Source organism: Trichosurus vulpecula, chromosome 5 (assembly GCF_011100635.1).
Source record: "Trichosurus vulpecula isolate mTriVul1 chromosome 5, mTriVul1.pri, whole genome shotgun sequence".
Taxonomy (NCBI): Eukaryota; Metazoa; Chordata; class Mammalia; order Diprotodontia; family Phalangeridae; genus Trichosurus; species Trichosurus vulpecula.
In genome coordinates, this window is record NC_050577.1 from 25421664 (window position 1) to 25439075 (window position 17412).

General features: G+C 42.9%; 1 protein-coding gene across 7 annotated transcripts in view; it reads right to left on the minus strand.

Annotated features, from left to right (window-relative positions):
- RBMS3 (RNA binding motif single stranded interacting protein 3) overlaps positions 1–17412 on the minus strand; it is a 758966-nt gene that overhangs the window by 125857 nt on the left and 615697 nt on the right. For all 7 annotated transcript variants that reach the window (XM_036759106.1, XM_036759112.1, XM_036759109.1 and 4 more), the window contains exons 8-10: positions 17288–17334; positions 7892–7988; positions 4628–4678 (exon numbers count right to left, since the gene is read on the minus strand). In XM_036759106.1, the coding sequence (XP_036615001.1) occupies positions 4628–4678; positions 7892–7988; positions 17288–17334 (195 nt within the window). The remainder of the gene's footprint in view (positions 1–4627; positions 4679–7891; positions 7989–17287; positions 17335–17412) is intronic.

A 17412-nucleotide genomic window follows, 5' to 3' on the forward strand; every position in this document is an offset into this window, starting at 1 on the left:
CTAAGTCACTGGCAAACAGAGCTGTGTCTTCCTTCCTCTTAATACTTTGTTTGGCTCATCTGAAGACAAACCACAGCCTCTTTTTTTTGTGAAAACTGTATATTAAGGAAAGTGCTCTCACTCCTGTTTTGAGGGCACCTGATGTCTGCGAGCCTAGGAATAGCTTTGGCTACCAGCCAGGACTGCTGGTTCCATGCCCAAGCTGGGGTGAAGTCCTCCATGCCTCTCCCATCACCCTCCCCTCATACATAAAATCTTAAGTATATTCTGAACTTGTGAGGATGGAGAAACATAAGAGGAGGAAAATGATATGAAAAGAAATATGCCATGTGGACCCCACTATTCTAATCCCTCATAGAGGTAATGTGAGGCAGAGGGAAACTTTGGAACTGCTTCATTGGGAGGAAGAACCATGGCAGTTCAGTAGTGGACTCTCAGAGTGTAGAGGTATCCCACAGATCCCTGAAATGCTTCTTTAGGCACTGGCTTTTCTGCTGATTCCCCAGGGAGGGTGAGAGGGACCTGGAAGCCTGGTCATTGCCCAAACACTAGAGGATGATCAGGGCCAGCAGTTATGATTAGGGAGCAGAACTCCTCTAGCTCACAGCCAGTAAATCTGTGTCTTCATCACATTTGCATTTGTGGGAAAAGTGTAAGCATGTGGATTGGACCAAACAGTCATGCCTGTGGTTCATTCTCACCCTTCTTGACCCATGACTCCTAGACATTCTTCATTAGAATATGAACCCAATTCTCTGCATAATTCATGGCACAGTATGCTCAGAGGAGCTGGTGGTAGCATGGGTAATTGGGGTTTGGGGTGGGGCCACTTTGGCCTTCCTGTTTTTATTGAGGTTAGAGGAGTAATCTTCTGAATTCTGTCCTTCCCCAAATGTTTTCCTCTCCCACTTAATGGATGAGGAAACTCAAAACAGTCAGATGAGGTTAATGGAGCGATGTACCCATCAGGTAGTGGCAGCACCCAAGTCCATGGTCCACCCATGGCCACAGCCTCTGAATTCAATTCTACTGTAGAGTCCACTGGGCTTCCCAGGATTCTTGTTTCAAAGATAAGCAAACCGTGGGTGGGCCAGCTGCTCCTCATTGCAATAAAACTACCCCAACCACAAATATCTGATTCCAAATTAGGCTGCCTTAGCTCCAACCTGACACACCATCCAATCTCAGAATAGCAAGATGCTGGACTCTTGGTTAGAAGCATCCTAAGGGAAGATTCAACAAACAGAACCACACACAAATGGCTGCTGTCATTGGAGGAGGTTGTGAAGAAAAACACCAGTACACCTGCGGCTGCATCTGCAGGGGGATATACTTGGGAGACATTTCCAAGGTCCTGAGGGTTGAAATAAATGTGCACATGACTCAATCCCTCCACCCCACAACAGCTCTAGAGCACATGTGAAGCTTATATACTTTGACATCTGGCAAAATATTCAGATTTTGCCAGAAATGCGTGTTCCCGTTGGCAGTGAGTAAAAGATAGTTAACATGAGTCCAAGGACGGAGTTTTCATTAGGATTCTGGGGAAAGGTACATTATTTTCTCAGGAGGGATCTTTTTCCTCCAAGCTTGTCTCCTTTTTCTGAGTTGGCGGGACTTTTGCCCTCTTTCCTGTGTGGGCCTACTTGGTGCTATACATTGGTTTGGCTGTGTGCACCAGAGAGGAAGGAGCTTTAGGACTTGGACGGAGATTTGTCAATGGAATTTGTAGCTTATGGGTAAGCTTTTCCAGGACATAAACCAGACAGACCCAGTGAGCCCCCAAAATATGGAAGGAAGAGGGAGCTGAGGGATGTTAACATAATACAATTCCAGATTTTTACATGCTTAAGCTATGCACATCTCATCCCCTTAAAAAGCCGAACCAAGCAATCATAATCATCATGAGGAGAACAGACTTTTCCTTATGAAACAATATTTGAAGGTTGTGAGTTAGGGTGCTGTAGTAGAGTCAATGAATCACGAGTTAAAGATTTGCTTTTGACAGATGCCAGCTGAGTGACTCTGAGTCCATCAGTCAATAAACATTTAATAAGCACCTACTATATGCCAAGCACCATGCGAATGCTGGGGATACAAAGAAAGGCAAAAGACAATCTCTGCTCTTGAGGAAATAGAATCGAGTGGGGGAGATAACATACAAACAACCAACTACAAACAAGTTTTATACAGGATAACTGAAGATAATCAACAGAGGGATGGCGTGAGACTTAAGAAGGATTGAAAAAGACTTCCTGTAGGAAGTGGCGTTTTAGCTGAGATGTGAAAGAAGCTAGAGAAGCCCAGAGGCTGAAGTGAGGAGGGAGAAAGCTTGGGACTGGGGGCCAGCCAGGGAAAATGCCTAGAAAGATGGAGGGGCTTGTTGGAGGAATAGCAAAGAAGCTAGTGTCACTGGGTCATGGTGTGTGCATGCATGTATGTGTGTATGTGTGCGTATGTGTACATATGTGTGTATACATGTGTATATGGTAGGGGTGGTGGTGGTATAAGGTGTAAAAATGCTAGAAAAGTAGCTATAATTGGGGCAGGTTAAAAAGAGCTTTGAATGCCCAGTAGAAGATTTTATTTTTGATCATTGAAGGGTTAGGGAGCCACCGGAGGTCACTGAGTGGTGGAGTATACATGGTGAGACCTGTTCTTAAGAAAGATTATGTAAGCCACTTCTCAGTGTCTCCAGTAAATTCTCTAGGATTATCATGTAAGAAGACTCTCTTCTATGCATTGGTGCAGGGAAGTTTCCAAAGTGGGAATTAATACTGATGAAAGCAGAGGGACCCTACCTCTCCCAAACAAACAAACAACAACGAAACATCATAAATGATGACTAGTCACGGATTCTATACTCTTGTGCAAGGTTAAGATGTGATGATGAGACCTGAAACACTCAGAGTTCACAGAATATTTACAAATGTATTTAGTTCCTGGGTAAGGATGTGTGTGTATCTGTTGGGGCTATCTTGCTTTAATTTAGGAACACAGATTTTGACCTTGAACAGAACCTAGAGGTCATTACATTTGACCTCTTCATTTCATAAGTGAGAAAAAACTGAGGCCTGGAAAGGTTGGATTTATTTGAGCTCACAAAAGTATCAAGGGTCAGAGAGAGGATTTGAACCCACTTTCCTTGCAAAATGAAACTAGTGACAACAACCATCATATTTATTATCCATTTCTTTCATACTCCTCTCACTATTAGTTGCCATGCAGTCATTTCAGTACTATCTGACTCTTTGTGACCCCATTTTGGGTTTTCTTAGCAAAGATGCTGGAGTAGTTTGCCATTGTCTTCTCCAGCTCATTTTACCAATGAAGAAACTGAGGCAAACAGAGTTAAGTGACTTGCCCAGGGTCACACAGCTAGTAACTATCTGAGGCCAGATTTGAATGCAGGCAGATGAGTCTCCCTGACTCTAGGCCCAACATTCTATCCACTGTATGATCTAGCTGCCCTTTTCCGCTATTAACAATAACCCCCAAAACTTTGCATCTGGCTAGCACCTTGTACTTTGCCAAATGTTCATAGACTTCTTATTTCATCTTCATGGCGAGGCAATATAGAAATGGATAGCCATTTTCTCCTTTAATCCACAAATCGATATATTATTAAGAAGTGCCTTTAATGGCACAAGGCACTTTGTGAGGCCCTGAGGAATTCAAAGAAAATGGTGAAACAGATCTTGCCTTCTAGAAGTTTGCATTCTAAAAGGTGCAACATTGTGCAAACATAAAATATAGAATCTTCACTGAGGGAAACAAGGTTCATGGAGTTTACATGACTTGCCCAACCATAATCTGGCTCTCCTGATTCCTGGCCCTCAGATCTTTCCCCCACATCCCATCCATTGCCTCTTGCAAGTATGCTGTTGTCTCAGCCTGCCTGTCCTATATCTCTGTACCATTAAGTTGAAGAACCTGGAAGGGGAGTTGACATGAAACATCAATCTAGATTCTGCTGAGATATTTTAAAAATCTTCTTAGTATTTGAATGATGAGATAAAGTGACAGAGAAGCTAAATATTGTGTGTGTGTGTGTGTGTGTGTGTGTGTGAGTGTGAGTGTGAAATGCTGATTTACTTTTTCTCAAAGAAACACACCAGTAAAGACTCACATGAGACACTGCTAGGCCATCCAAAAAGAGTGCCCACCACCTGGACATGACTAAGGCCTTGTTTTGAAAAGATTATCCTTGGCCCATGATGCTCACAATGTCTCCCTCCCATTCTCCCCTCCTCTCCTCAAATCAACTTGGCAGAAGCAAAAGCACTCATGGGGAGAAAGCAAAAACCACAACAGCAACAACAAAAATGCCTCTCTTTCCTCTGTGAGCAAAGGGAACCAGCCCTGGGCTGGGCTGAGCTCCTGCACCAAACCCATGCCTCAAAGATGGGAGTTTTGAAGTGAGGAGGCCCTTGCTGCTTTCACACAATACACTTTTCTTCATTATGATTATTATTGTCAATGCTTTGGGTAGCCTTTCTGGGGCACAAGCTCCCATTTCTGAGGAATAAGAGACAAATTCTCCTTAAAATCTCAAAGCATCCCAAACACACACCCACAGCATGGATAAGACAAATATTCAGCCTCAGGTGACTGAGTCTCCACTTACTGTTGGCTGCATAACGTAGGGTGGGTGAGGCATCCATGAAGTGCTCTGGACCTATGTGGCAAATGGCATTTGTTAGGACAAGAAAACCACAGAGAGAACTTGGCGATTTCAATGCGTAGCTATGGTCTATAGGAGCCTGGTCTTAGATAAATATTAGAAAGCAGTTGGGAAGAAACGTTGTGAGTCAGGGAGCAAGTTTATGGTTACAGATATTGATTTGATGTTAGGATCATAGAGCTAGAACTGGAAGGAAACTTCAGGGTCATCTAGCTGAACCTCCTCATTTTATAGAAACTAAGTCACTGAGGGTTCAAATGATACCCTGTTGGGGAGGAGGATGGCATGTGGGATATTGCTCAAGGAGCTGGGCAAGTACACACAGGAGGGGTGACACATGTGCCCTGGCCTTTGCTAAAGGCCAGAAGTGACCAGCATTACTGGTTGGTGGGAGTGGGTGGGTGTATGGAGGGCTATGCCAACTTGGATTGGTAACTGAAACAGGAAAAGTTATGACACTGTGGAACATAAGGCTCAGAGGGAAATGATTTCTCATCTTGTTTTCTCAAGGTGGCCCCATTTTGGGGACATAGCCAATGCCTGCTCTCTCATAGACTTTCTGATAGAGAGGGAAGAGTTAAGCCTGAGGGGATATACAATGTTCCGCACCCATAATCCTCACCTCCACAAAGAAGGGAGGAAGGTACATTTTCTCTTTTCCAGATCTATCAGTCTAGATTCTGTTAGGAATCTTCTCCCTGTGTTTTTTTCTTCCAAACTTCCTTAGTACTTGGTTGATGTGATGAAATCATACAGAAACTGGAGATCTAATCTTTAGAGGCCAGCTAGCTTTGCTCAGGGTGACAAAGTTTGGGGCAAAATATTCAGTCCTCTCTTATGAAAATGACAATGGGAAGCATCGACAACAGCAACAACATACCCTATGTGAATTCCTTTTTTTTTTTTCCTTTTGGGCCCCTGAGGATAGCAGCAGTGAAGTAAGTCAGTTCATAGGAGCAAATTGTCAAGTAGAAAAGCACGGAAGACATTTTGACATTGAACTCATGCTGAAGATATGCTCTATGTGCTTTAGACACAGAAAAGCCACCAGCAGAAGCAAGTGGTGATACATTACACATTGCTGCCTTTCTCTTTGGAGACCAGGAAACTGAGGTTATATTCCACTTAGGGAAGGTCCCAAGTGGGACCAGTTCTTTGCAGTCATTTTATCATAGCCTCAGAGTACCTGATCCTGGGGTACATCATGGATGGTTGTGGCCAACCTCAGAACAAAAATACTACACATTGTCCAACTCACAGAGAACAAATTTGTGTGACACCTGTACATACTTTCTTCGGTCCCAAGGAAAGGAAATTAGAAGCACAGTCACCCCAAGGTCATGCAATGCCAATAAAAAGCTCCTCTATGGGGGCAGCTAGGTGGCGCAGTGAGTAGAGCACCAGCCCTGGAGTCAGGAGGACCCAAGTTCAAATCTGGCCTCAGACACTTGACACATGTACTAGCTGTGTGACCTTGGGCAAGTCACTTAACCCCAATTGCCCTGCCAAAAAACAACAAAAAAAAAGAGGCTCCTCCATTCATTCACAAAAAAAAAAAATTATGAAGAATGTAAGTTCTGTAAATAAATACAAGACTTGATCTGGAGAATGGATGCGGGGAATTAGAGGAGAAAAAAATAATTGTGCATTTCATGGTGCCACAGTCTGGACAAGCTGGAATATGATGGAGGAAGGTCAGAATGGAGTATACTGTCTGAATATGGAGTATACCTGTCTTAATTAGAGAACAATTCACTATACCACAGGGACAGATCAATGAGGGTGCAGAGTGAACACCTTCCCCTGTCTTCAGAACACACATGTACACATGTGCAGGCACAGTTTAAAATAACACGGACATCCAACCTAGAATTACTATGGATGTTCTTGTGAGGGCAAGTAGGGCTGTTTAGAAAATAAGCATAGGTCAGGAGGACAAGGCAAGCACAAATAATCAGATATCTAGGACTATAGAAAGATAAGCTAATAAGAAGGACTTTTTTAATTCCAAAAGGGAATTTTTCCTCTTGCAATTCATTTTGCCTGTGTATTGAGAATTAATCAGGTGGACCACCTGGTCCAGGGCATTGAAGTGGCGAGATACCTTTACCTTTCCATGCCTAGAACCTCTGAGGTCTTGGTTGATTATTTTAGCATAGTGTAGGAAGATAAAAGAGAGTTTGGCAATAGCCTTCTACCAATTGGACCCTAAGTACTACTTTGAAGAAATGGGTTAGTAGCCATTCGATAATTCTTAACAGAGAAACCACGGCAAAGAGAGGTTGAAATGACAATATGTCACAGATTGAAGGGAAAATGGCTCGAAACAATCCCTTTATGTCCAATCCCACCTCGCCTCCCCCACCAGCTGGTAAATGGTAATATGCACACCTGTAAATAATTTATGAGTCCTAGAAAACTGGTAAAAGTCATACATCTGTCAGTATGATGCATGCTCTGACGTTGAAGTCAACATTGAGCATGAAGTCAGCAAGAATGTATCACTTAACAAGTTCAGACATTCATGCCCCTTCTCTCAATCTTGTTACAAAATGTCTCTCTTGTCATTCCCTACCACCGATTCCTTTTGGCAGGGAGAAAGTTAGAAATCTGTTACTGTCTCACATTTATGCCTTGAGCCCTGTGAGTTGGAAGTAAAGTTCAGTTTCATGTTTTATCCCATACCAAGTATCACTATGTCTGAGCACAACTGCAAATTAACCCTTCTTTGTCTGTCTCAGGTCCCAAGGTCATTAAAATATAATGAAATTGGTATTTTTATTCGAGTATGGACAAAAATGCTTTTTTATGGAAGGAGAAAGCACTGTTATAACGATACATTCAGTGAAGGCTTACTTAGAAAAACAAACAGAAAGAATGGTAAAGTGATAACAGACAAGGAACAAAATATGATCTCAAACAGGAGAATCCTTAGAGGATGTAAACTGAAACATAAGCAAAAAGAGGAAGACTTTGAGAGTTAAATGAAACAGAAGGGAATTACACTTGAAGTCCTTGGCCAAGGAGGAATTTGTGGCTGCTGGTATTTAAGGACTGTTATATATGGGAGATAAGGTATGACTGAAGTGTACAAGGACACTTGAATTTTTTGGTTCCTTATTATATTCATTCTGTCTCTGTCCATTTGGAAACCTCTCCTTCTTATCAAGTGAGACCCCCCTGGAGATGAAAGTGAGGCTGACATACCTGATATGTGGACACGGGGGAAGCAGCAATGAATGGCGTGATAGATGTCTGTGGAATCATGCGGTTTGTTGCAATACTGTACGGTGAAGAATAAAATCTGCAAACAGAAAGAACAAAGGAAGATTCATGAACCACCTGCACTGCTGGGCCCTATCACCTGCCCTCCTCTTTGGGGACCTTGGGCAACAGGTGCCTGATTGGGGAAAGGTGTTGAGCCATTGGCTGCAGGAAGAGAATCTTTGGGTCCTTTTGAAACTTTGATCTTCAAAAACCTCATAATCAGAGAATAAAATAGGCTTTAACCATTTTTTAAAAGCTGAAAGAGGCTGGGAATTGATTTTTTAAGCAAAAATCAACAACTACAACAGGCCCCCAAAGCAAGAGAAAGTTGCTCTGCCTGGTTCAACTCCAAGGAACAAGATGCCCCTCCCAGAATAAGCTTATCACCTCAAATCTCATCACTGTTCTGGTTACTCATACCCCATTGGCAACCCTTGCTTCAGTTTCCTCTCCCCTCAGATTAGAGGACTGGAGGATAGAGTACAAACTCCACCCTGTTACCGGCCGCGTTACAGCTGAGCCCTGTCCTCCTCGGACCTCCAGGCCCAGGGGCCTGCTGAGATAAACTCAGGGCTTTGGGATGTGGGTGGAGCCAGGAGGAGGGGTCTCGCCTTTGTTACCTCCCTAGCGATTCCAGGTCGGACCTGCCTGACCACGTGGAACTTCCGGCTCTCTGGCAGAGCATGTGGAACTTCCGGCTGCCTGACCACGTGGAATTTCCGGTCTGCCTGGACTGCCTGCCCACCGGGAGCTTTGGGTAGTGCGGGAAGAGAAGGGGAGGAGAGTAGGCGGAGTCAGGGCGGTCCTAGTCCCCAGGTGTATAGTTTTACCTGTCTTTCACCCAAGTAACCAAAGAGTGTACCTACGTCACTAAAGGTATAAATGTGCTGCTTGCTGAAATAATAAACGGAGTCATTCACCATCTCGTTCGGCTCCCGCCCCGTACATTGTCCGCGAGATCAGGTCCTTTGCTTAGGCAGAGGCCTGGGGCTTGGGGGGAACCCCGAGCATAGTTACGAGGCTTCGGAAGCCCGTGACACCACCCAATGCTTTCCTTGGGGGGGGGGGGGAGGCAAAAGCAGGACTCTAGGTCACTCCACTCTGTATCTGCTACTCTGCCTGGTTTCGATTCAGGAGAACAAGCTACCTCCCTGGACTCCTCCCACCCCTTTCCTGATTCTTTTTGTGTGTTGTCTCCCTCCATTAGACTGTAAAGTCCTTGAGGGCATGGATTCTTTTTGTTATCCCTATGTCTTAGCCCTGTACCTGGCACATACTAGGCACTTAAGAGATGGTTATTGGATTGGATTGCTTTATTGTGCTCTCCCACCAGAAGGTGAAGAGGAGGAAAAAGCCAACTCTTCTGGTGTTAAATCAAATGAGATAACACATAAAACACTTTATAAATCTCAAAATGCCATATAAATGTAAGCTACTATCAGCTCTCATAATGATGATTTGAGTACAGAGAGGAGAGTGGAGAGAGGGGATTGATGCAAACCTGTGACTCTGCTTCACTCTGGGTATCGGCCCCCCCACCTCCCCAATCCCTGTCCATGTTGTCAGGTACTTCCATTCAGGCCACTTCTGCACCCTTCTCTGTGATTCCTCTCCATCCCATTTTCCCAACAATGGGACACTAGTGTGGTAACCTGCTACCACCCTACCTTTCCCATCTTATATGATTCCCCCTCCACATGTTCAGTGCTGTAGTCAAAATAGATATGTACCACACATCCTATTGTTGCTTATGCTGTTCCCTATGGAATAATGCCTTCATCTTTTCCTTCCTGATGGCTATCATGCTCTGGTCATCATCCTTATCTCCCTCCAACTGGAACCTTGAGCTCTACCCCCAGCTTCCCCAGCTTCCACATGATTTTGCTGGGGCCCATACCATCTCTTCTAGGTAGTCTTCTCAGCTTGCCTGTATGTGTGTGTGCCAGTGTATGTGCATGCACCAGGAAGGATGTATGTTTGCCTCCTCTTGCTTTCCAATACCCCCTATGCTTTGTTTTCCCTCATTAAAATGGAAGTCCTTGGAGGGCAAGGACTGTCTGACTTGTTTGCTTAGCATAGTGCCTGGCATATAGTAAAAGTTTATTAAATGTTCCCTTTCCCTATCTCTTCCCTCTCCCTTCTCTGGTTCTGTCTCCATGTTTTTATCTCTGTCTCTCAAATTCCTATCCAACCTTCAAAGCTCCAGTCAAATATCATCTCTTCTATGAAACCTTGCTATTTTCCCGGTCCATGACAACCTTCTTCCCTGGGCTTCTCATAGCACTTTGCTTTGTAATAAGAAGAATTGCAAAATTTATATGGTGCCTACTCTGTGCCAGGCATGACACTACACATTTTATAACTATGATCTCATTTGGCCCTCACAGAAACCCTGGAAGGTGGTATACTTTTCTCTTCTTAAAAAATTTATCTTAAGCTTAGTAAACCTCCTATGATACTTGTCTGCCATTTGCCTTACAGTCCTCCATTATTAGATCTTGCCCCCTATTAGATGGTAAGTTGAATCAGGACAGGGACCATGACTTAGTTATACCTTTTAACCCTCTCCTCACTCCCCATCCAGGGCCTAGCACAGACCTCCATACATAGCCGGCATTCAGCGGTTGTTGTCCATTCTCGAAGAGGACCAAAATGACATCAATATGTTGGAGTCAAGGTCCAATGTGTCTGACTAGCTGATCAGATCGATACAAGCTCAGAAAGCTATGCCACAATTCGGGCACAAATAGTCCAGATGGACATTTGGAATGAAGATGTCTCTACATTTGTATGTCTCACTTTTCTTTTGAGCTACTGCAAGTCTGCTTTACTCATAGAGCACAGTGCCTTCTTTGATGTGGGTGTACCATGTGGGGCAATGAGTGTTGAACAAGTACAATACTATTTTTTAAAGGGAGGCATCACTGATATGGTAGATGGTTTGCTGGCCTTGGAGCCAAGAACACCTAAGTTTAAACCCTGCCTTTAACATTCACATGTGACTATGGGTAAGTCACCTAACTTATTGTGAGCTTCAATTTCCTCAGGGGCAGAATAGGAATGATAACAATGCCTTCCCACAGGGCTGGCATAAGGTGCAGATGAGATGATGAGTATACAGTGCTTTGCAAACTTTAAATGTTATGGAAATATCAGATTTTAATGGTACAGAGAGACAGTATGGCCTGGTGGATAAAGACCTGGCTTCAGTAGTAGGCATACCTGATTCCAAGTCAATCCTAGGACTGTACTACTCTGGCCAAGTCACCTAACTTCCCAATACTCCAGGTAGCTCTCAAAGCCTATATGTTGCAAAGAAGTGGCCAATCTGTATTGTCAGAGAGAATTCCCTCACTTGGGATGGTCCTATATTAATGAAATCACAAGTCCAGTCCTTATCCCTCTCTTATAAATAGAAGTTATACTTACAAATCTCTCTGGCCACTGAAAAGCTGAGCTTTAGAGTCTAGAAAAGTCTTTAAATTTTTCTAAGGAAGAATGTGGAAAGGGAGTGGCCAGAGGGAGAGTCAGATTGTGCCTTAATAAGTACCAGAGGTGTTGATGCTTCTGACTAGGTGGAGGAGAGGGTCCCCTCCATCCCACATCAATCAATAGCCTTGGGAAAAAGGAAATTAGCAATAGTCAGAGAAAACAGCCCCTCTGCAAGGCTCTCTGCCTTTGTTTTCCCTTAGTGAGTGGTCTGAGCCTTTAGGAAGCTCTCATACTGGTGGAATTTAAAATCAGTCTTCTTTAATGCCTCATGTTTCAGTGAAAGCCCAAAGTAGGTCAGTCAAAACAACCTGAGGGCTGGAAAGGAAGGGGCTTTCATTGAGGAGGATGATAAAGAAGGAGAACAGGGAACTTGGGAAAAGGAGATAGAATCATTCCCTAAAGGCAGAGACTCTCTTTTGCCTACCCCTCACTATTGGAAATGAGGGGGTAAGCAGCACAACTAGGCATATAGTAGAGGGAACAAAGGACCACAGAATAATGGGTTTATTCCTAGAAGGGACCTTAGAGGACAAGTCTGACCCTCTCATTTTATAAATTAATAATCTGAGGCACAGAGGTTAACTGACTTGCCCAAGGACAAACAGGTAGTAAATATCTGCTCAGGATTCAAACTTGGGTCTTCCTAACTCCATGTCCACCACTCTCTGTACTATACTACTTGGCTGTCTTTAGGTAGCTCCTGTAGCACAGTGCTAGGCACAGAGGAGTTCACATACACCTACTGACTAATATCAGAATTATAGGAGTATGAATTTAGGACTGACAGTGATGTAAGCAGTCAGCTAGACTAAACCTCTCATTCTGTAGATCCATCTCACTTTACCTTATACCATGGGGCCTTCCATGGCTTGTTAGGGATTAGTTCCTTGCATATTATGTGTTAGAATGGTTCAGGAAACATAACCCTTTGCTTTAGAAAAAAAAGTCTTGAATTTATAGCATCCTCCTTTTGTAACGTACTTGACAGATTACTTAGGAGGCTAGGAATGTAAAAATGCTCTTTGTTTCATGGCAGGTGACTCGTTCCCTGGATGACCTTGTCCATACACCAAACACTTCCCGCTTGCTTCAAGCAGGGCCCAGAGGCTTCTGTCTGGGTCAAATGCCCTGCTGCTCGTGAGATAAGGCCATTCATTGCTAAGCCAATCACTAATCATATTTCACCTTGGATGGTCTATTTTGTGAAGTGTGCCAATTGGTGTCTCATAAACGAAAGCCGTCAGGAACAGATTGACAGGCAGAGTTTACAGGAAACTCTATGGGGAAACTCGATAACAGAAACATAAATAAAGTATAGCAGTAAAATGATACTAGGAAAGGGAACCCTGGAGAGAAACGTTAATGCATTTTTGTTCTCTTTGCTCTAATCCTATCCATCAGACAAGTAATGGCATTCCACACTCTCTGGCAAGTTCAAACATTGCCACTCGAGGCAAAAGAGTCATTTAGATGGAAAAAACGGGGTGAAGCAACTCACTGCACTATCTTGATCCCCTAATTCCGGGTCTTGGAAATAAGCCCTTCCTAAGTCCAAACATACACTAGCCAAATTTTCAGGAAATGCTTGCTTAAGCCAAGGCATGAAGGACAGCTATTTCATCAGCAGCTTAGTAGGCGAGTTATCTGAAGAAAAAAAACAGAACCAGACTTCTGTGAGGCTGTGGAAAAAATGGGCTCCTCAATCTCTCTCCTTTCCTCCGGGCCCACACCATTTATCCATCATGGTTTTGAAAGCACTTTCACACAGGTATCAAATGAAAAATTATCCACCAACACAGATAAAACTCCGGAAGCACATGGCTCCTTGCTTCATGGGATGGGACAGAGAGAAGACTGACAGAACTCTTTACCTCAAACAACCAAGCTAGTGTAAGTGGGAATGCAGGATACTATCTTTTTGGATGGGGAAGTACTTAATGTGCCTTGCAGATACCATTACTGGGAGCTGAGGCTGAGTCCTGTCTGGCACTCAATGGTCGATTTCTCCAGGAAGAGATTTTTCTCCTGTGACATACACAAATGCACAAAGTTTTTATGATTTTTGTCAGCTTCTTGGTATGGCAACTCTTCCCCAAAACAGATGGCAACCCAGTCACTAGGAAAATCAAGAAGGTTCAAGATGATGAATTGCAAGAAAACTCAGAGGCCATTTAGAACAACCCTTCCCCCACCATATTACAGGTGGGGATACTGAGCCTGGGCAAGGTTAAGTGACTCGTCCAATGTCACCTTGGTAGTAAGTACCCAGTACCTCTGGTTCCAGAGCTAGTGATCTTTTCACTGTACTAAGTTGAAGGGACACAGACATTAAATGACTTGGCCAAGATCACAGAACCAATTGTTCCACAGGTTTTGAACCAAGGAATTATTGATTCTGAGACCTGCTCTTTATCTTTATGCCACTCTGTTTCTCTATAGTAGTAGATAGCCCTGTCCACAGCTTTGTATTCTTGGCCCATGTGATCTCATGTGATCTTCAAGAACAACCTGGTGGGTAGGATCTATCATAATTCTCATTTTACAGATAAAGAAATCTGGGCAAAGAGAGCTCATGTCAGTTGCCCAGGGTCACACAGCTAGAAGGTGAATGATGCAGGATATGTACTCAGGTCTTCCTCAGTACAAATCCAGAGCTTAGACCAGCATGCCATCTAACCACACCTTTCCCTACCCACTAATCTACACATCCATCTATTACCTAGAATGCTTAATGCTAAGGCATCAAAGACATAACTAGAACAGACAGCTCAGAAGATTATAAGGGTTTCTTTGGGGAACTCTGAATGTTAAGGAAATGCAAAAAAAAAATGCCTTGGTTCCCTGGAATTTAGGAAGGATGCCCTCTAGAAATCCACAGACTCCAAGCTGAGGTCCCTAATAGAACATTATTTTGTGGACAGAAATGTTTTCTTTGGGGGATTTGGCAGTCGGTAGCAATATGGTAAAATCTTATTGCACTGACAATAAAAATAACATGAATATGTCAATAACCCCAGGGTAGAGTGTCTCCTCTAGCAAAAAACTGCACCAAATCCTATTTCCACATGGAAATAAGCATCCTGGGTTCCTGTCTCATGTCCACGGGCAATATTGTAAAGTCAGCATCATGAATACTAACCTGCGGGTAAACACAACAGCCCAGTATTAATGAGGCATCTGTCATTTTTGCTGTGATTCCAAATCATCCTCAATAGAGGATTTAGTCCTGGTATCATAAGATAAAGGCTTCTCTGTGGCCTCATATCAAATGCCCACATAAAACACCTGGGACGGCACAGACACAGAACGTAGGGAAGCTGCTCAGTCTTGAGTTCTTGCTGAAGAATAAGCCCACTGTAAATAATTAACATGGCGCAGGATCGTCTTAGAGCTGAGTTCCATAGGTTTCACCTTTATAACATCTCTTGCGTATGTTTCCTTCTCTCCTCGGACCCTGCCCCTACCCTGATTCAGGCCCTTATCACCTCACACCAGGACTGTTGGTGAGTTGGCCTCTCTCCTTATTATAATCCTTCAATCAGCTGTCATAATGATCCGCCTTAAGTGGAGACCAGACCAAGACATCCCTCCCATCCCAAACAATCAACCCCATGGCTCCCTATAACCTCCAACATCAAATCTTTTGGTTAGTGTTCAATGCCCCTGATTACTTTCCCCTTCCCCCTCCCCCACACCTTTCAAGTCTTCTTTAAATTTTACTCACCCCTATCACCTTCTTCCCAATTCAGCAACACAGGGCTCCTTGTTGTTTCTCACACAAACACTCTATCTCCTGACTTCAGGTATTTTCACTGGCTATCCCCCATGCCTATGAATCTCTCCCTCCTCATCTCCACTTTTTGCCCTCCCTGGCTTTCTTTACCTTCTTCACCTGACATGCCACTTTCTAATGGAAGCCTTTTCTAATTCCCCCTAATCTTGGTACACTTAGCTAGGTGGCTTGGTGAATAGACGGCTGGGCCTGGAGTCAGGAAAACCTGGGTTCAAATCTGGCCTCAGACATTTAGAGACTGTGTGATCCTGGGCAAGTGACTTAACCTCAGTTTCTCCAACTAAATGGGGATGATAATAGCACCTACCTGCCAGGATTGTTGTGGGGATCAAATGAGATATATTTATAAAATGCTGAGCCTAGTGCCTGGCATATAGTAGGTGCTTAATAAATGCTAGTCAATTGACACTAATCCTCTACTGACATTAACTCCACCTACATTAATCCCTACTGTCCATGAACCTTGTGCTCTAGCCACATTTCTCTATCCATTATCCTAAATACACAATGTGAATTCTGAATTCCTTACCTTTCCCTGTACCATTCTTTGTTGCTTAGAGTATTAACTGGTTTCCTTCTTACTGATCTTTCAAGAATCAACCCTAGTCTCCCCTCCTTCATACCTTCCAAAGTCACTCCAGATATAACTTTTCAAAATGAATTCCTAGAGCACTAGTTCCTCCTGCACTTGAAACATGCCACCGAAAATATTAGTTACGGGTATCTACAAGTAAGTTGGAAGCTCCTGGAGGCCAGAAGATCCCTTATATTTCTGTATCCCATATTCTGAAATGTAACATTGTGCCAAGTCTGGTGTCTTACCCAAAGAAGCCTTTAGTAAGTACTTGGTGAATGAATGAATAAGCATCATTCACTTTCACCCACACAGTCTTAGAGTATTGGAGCTGGAAGTGATCCCAAAGGTCATCTAAGGCCAACCCTCTCATTTTATAGTTAAAGAAACTGAGTCTCAGGGAGGAAAAGTGACTTACTTTAGGTCATAAAAGTTGGCTGATACTCATATCTAGTTCATGTGACTTCAAGTCCAGTGTTCTCTCCACCATAATATTCCCATGTCCCTTAATGGGACTGGTTTTATTTTCCCTATCACTCTTTGTGTTTCAATATCCATAAGAATTTCTCTTTGCCCTCTTAAGGTGCACCAAATGTTTCTTCTACTCTGGCTTCTGCAAAGTACAGGACGATTATAATATAAGTCAATAGGAAAGATAAAACTAGAGAAGAAAGCTTAATTGTACTCATAATATCATCTGCAATTATAAACTAACTTGTTTCTCACAGCCCTCTAAATTACAAATAAATCTTTGGTTGGATAAAGAAAAAGAAGGATTCAAAACAATAGCATCTAGGGGAATCTAGGGCATTTAATAATGATAATATTATCAACAATAACAAAATTAAAAATAATTAACACTGATGTGGCATTTTAAGTTTGCAAAGTGCTTTAAATAAGTTTTCTCATATGATCTCCATAATATCCCTGGGAAGTATAGGTGCCATTATTATCCCCATTTCATAGATGAAGAAACTGAGGCACAAAGGGGTTAAATGTTTGCATATCCAGTAAGTGTCAAAGGAAGGATTGAAATTCAGGTCTTTCTCATTCCAAGTCTAGCACATAAATTGAGAACAATTAAATGAAAGACCATGAGGATATTAGCAGTCACTACCTGTTACCTACATGGAAAATGCCTCTCAGCCTAGATATTCCTTTTTTCATGTCCTCTACTCTCACCCACATAGGTCCAACTCAGAAAGATGGTATGAGATTAATGGGCTCAGGAAATATTGGAATCAGGGGATATAGGAGGGCATTGGACACTTTAAGGGAAAAAAGAAGAAAAGAACAAAAAAAGCAGGAAGTTTCTTGCCTAGGATTTCCTGTTGCTATCCTTGAGTGGGCAGAAAGAAATGGAAGAGAAAAAAAGTTTTTTGACATGTTTTTTCTTTATAATATTTTGAGAGTTTTAAAGCATCTTAGAAAACATCAATGAAAGTTATTTTAAAACAGAAAATATGGCACTACTTACCCATTCTGTATAGCAGCTGTGGGGTCATAGGTCAATGCCATGCCAGGCTGGATATAGTTGGGAAGAAGAAAAAACAGATTAAAAAATATCTTATTATCATATCCAAATCATCAGCCTTCTCTCTC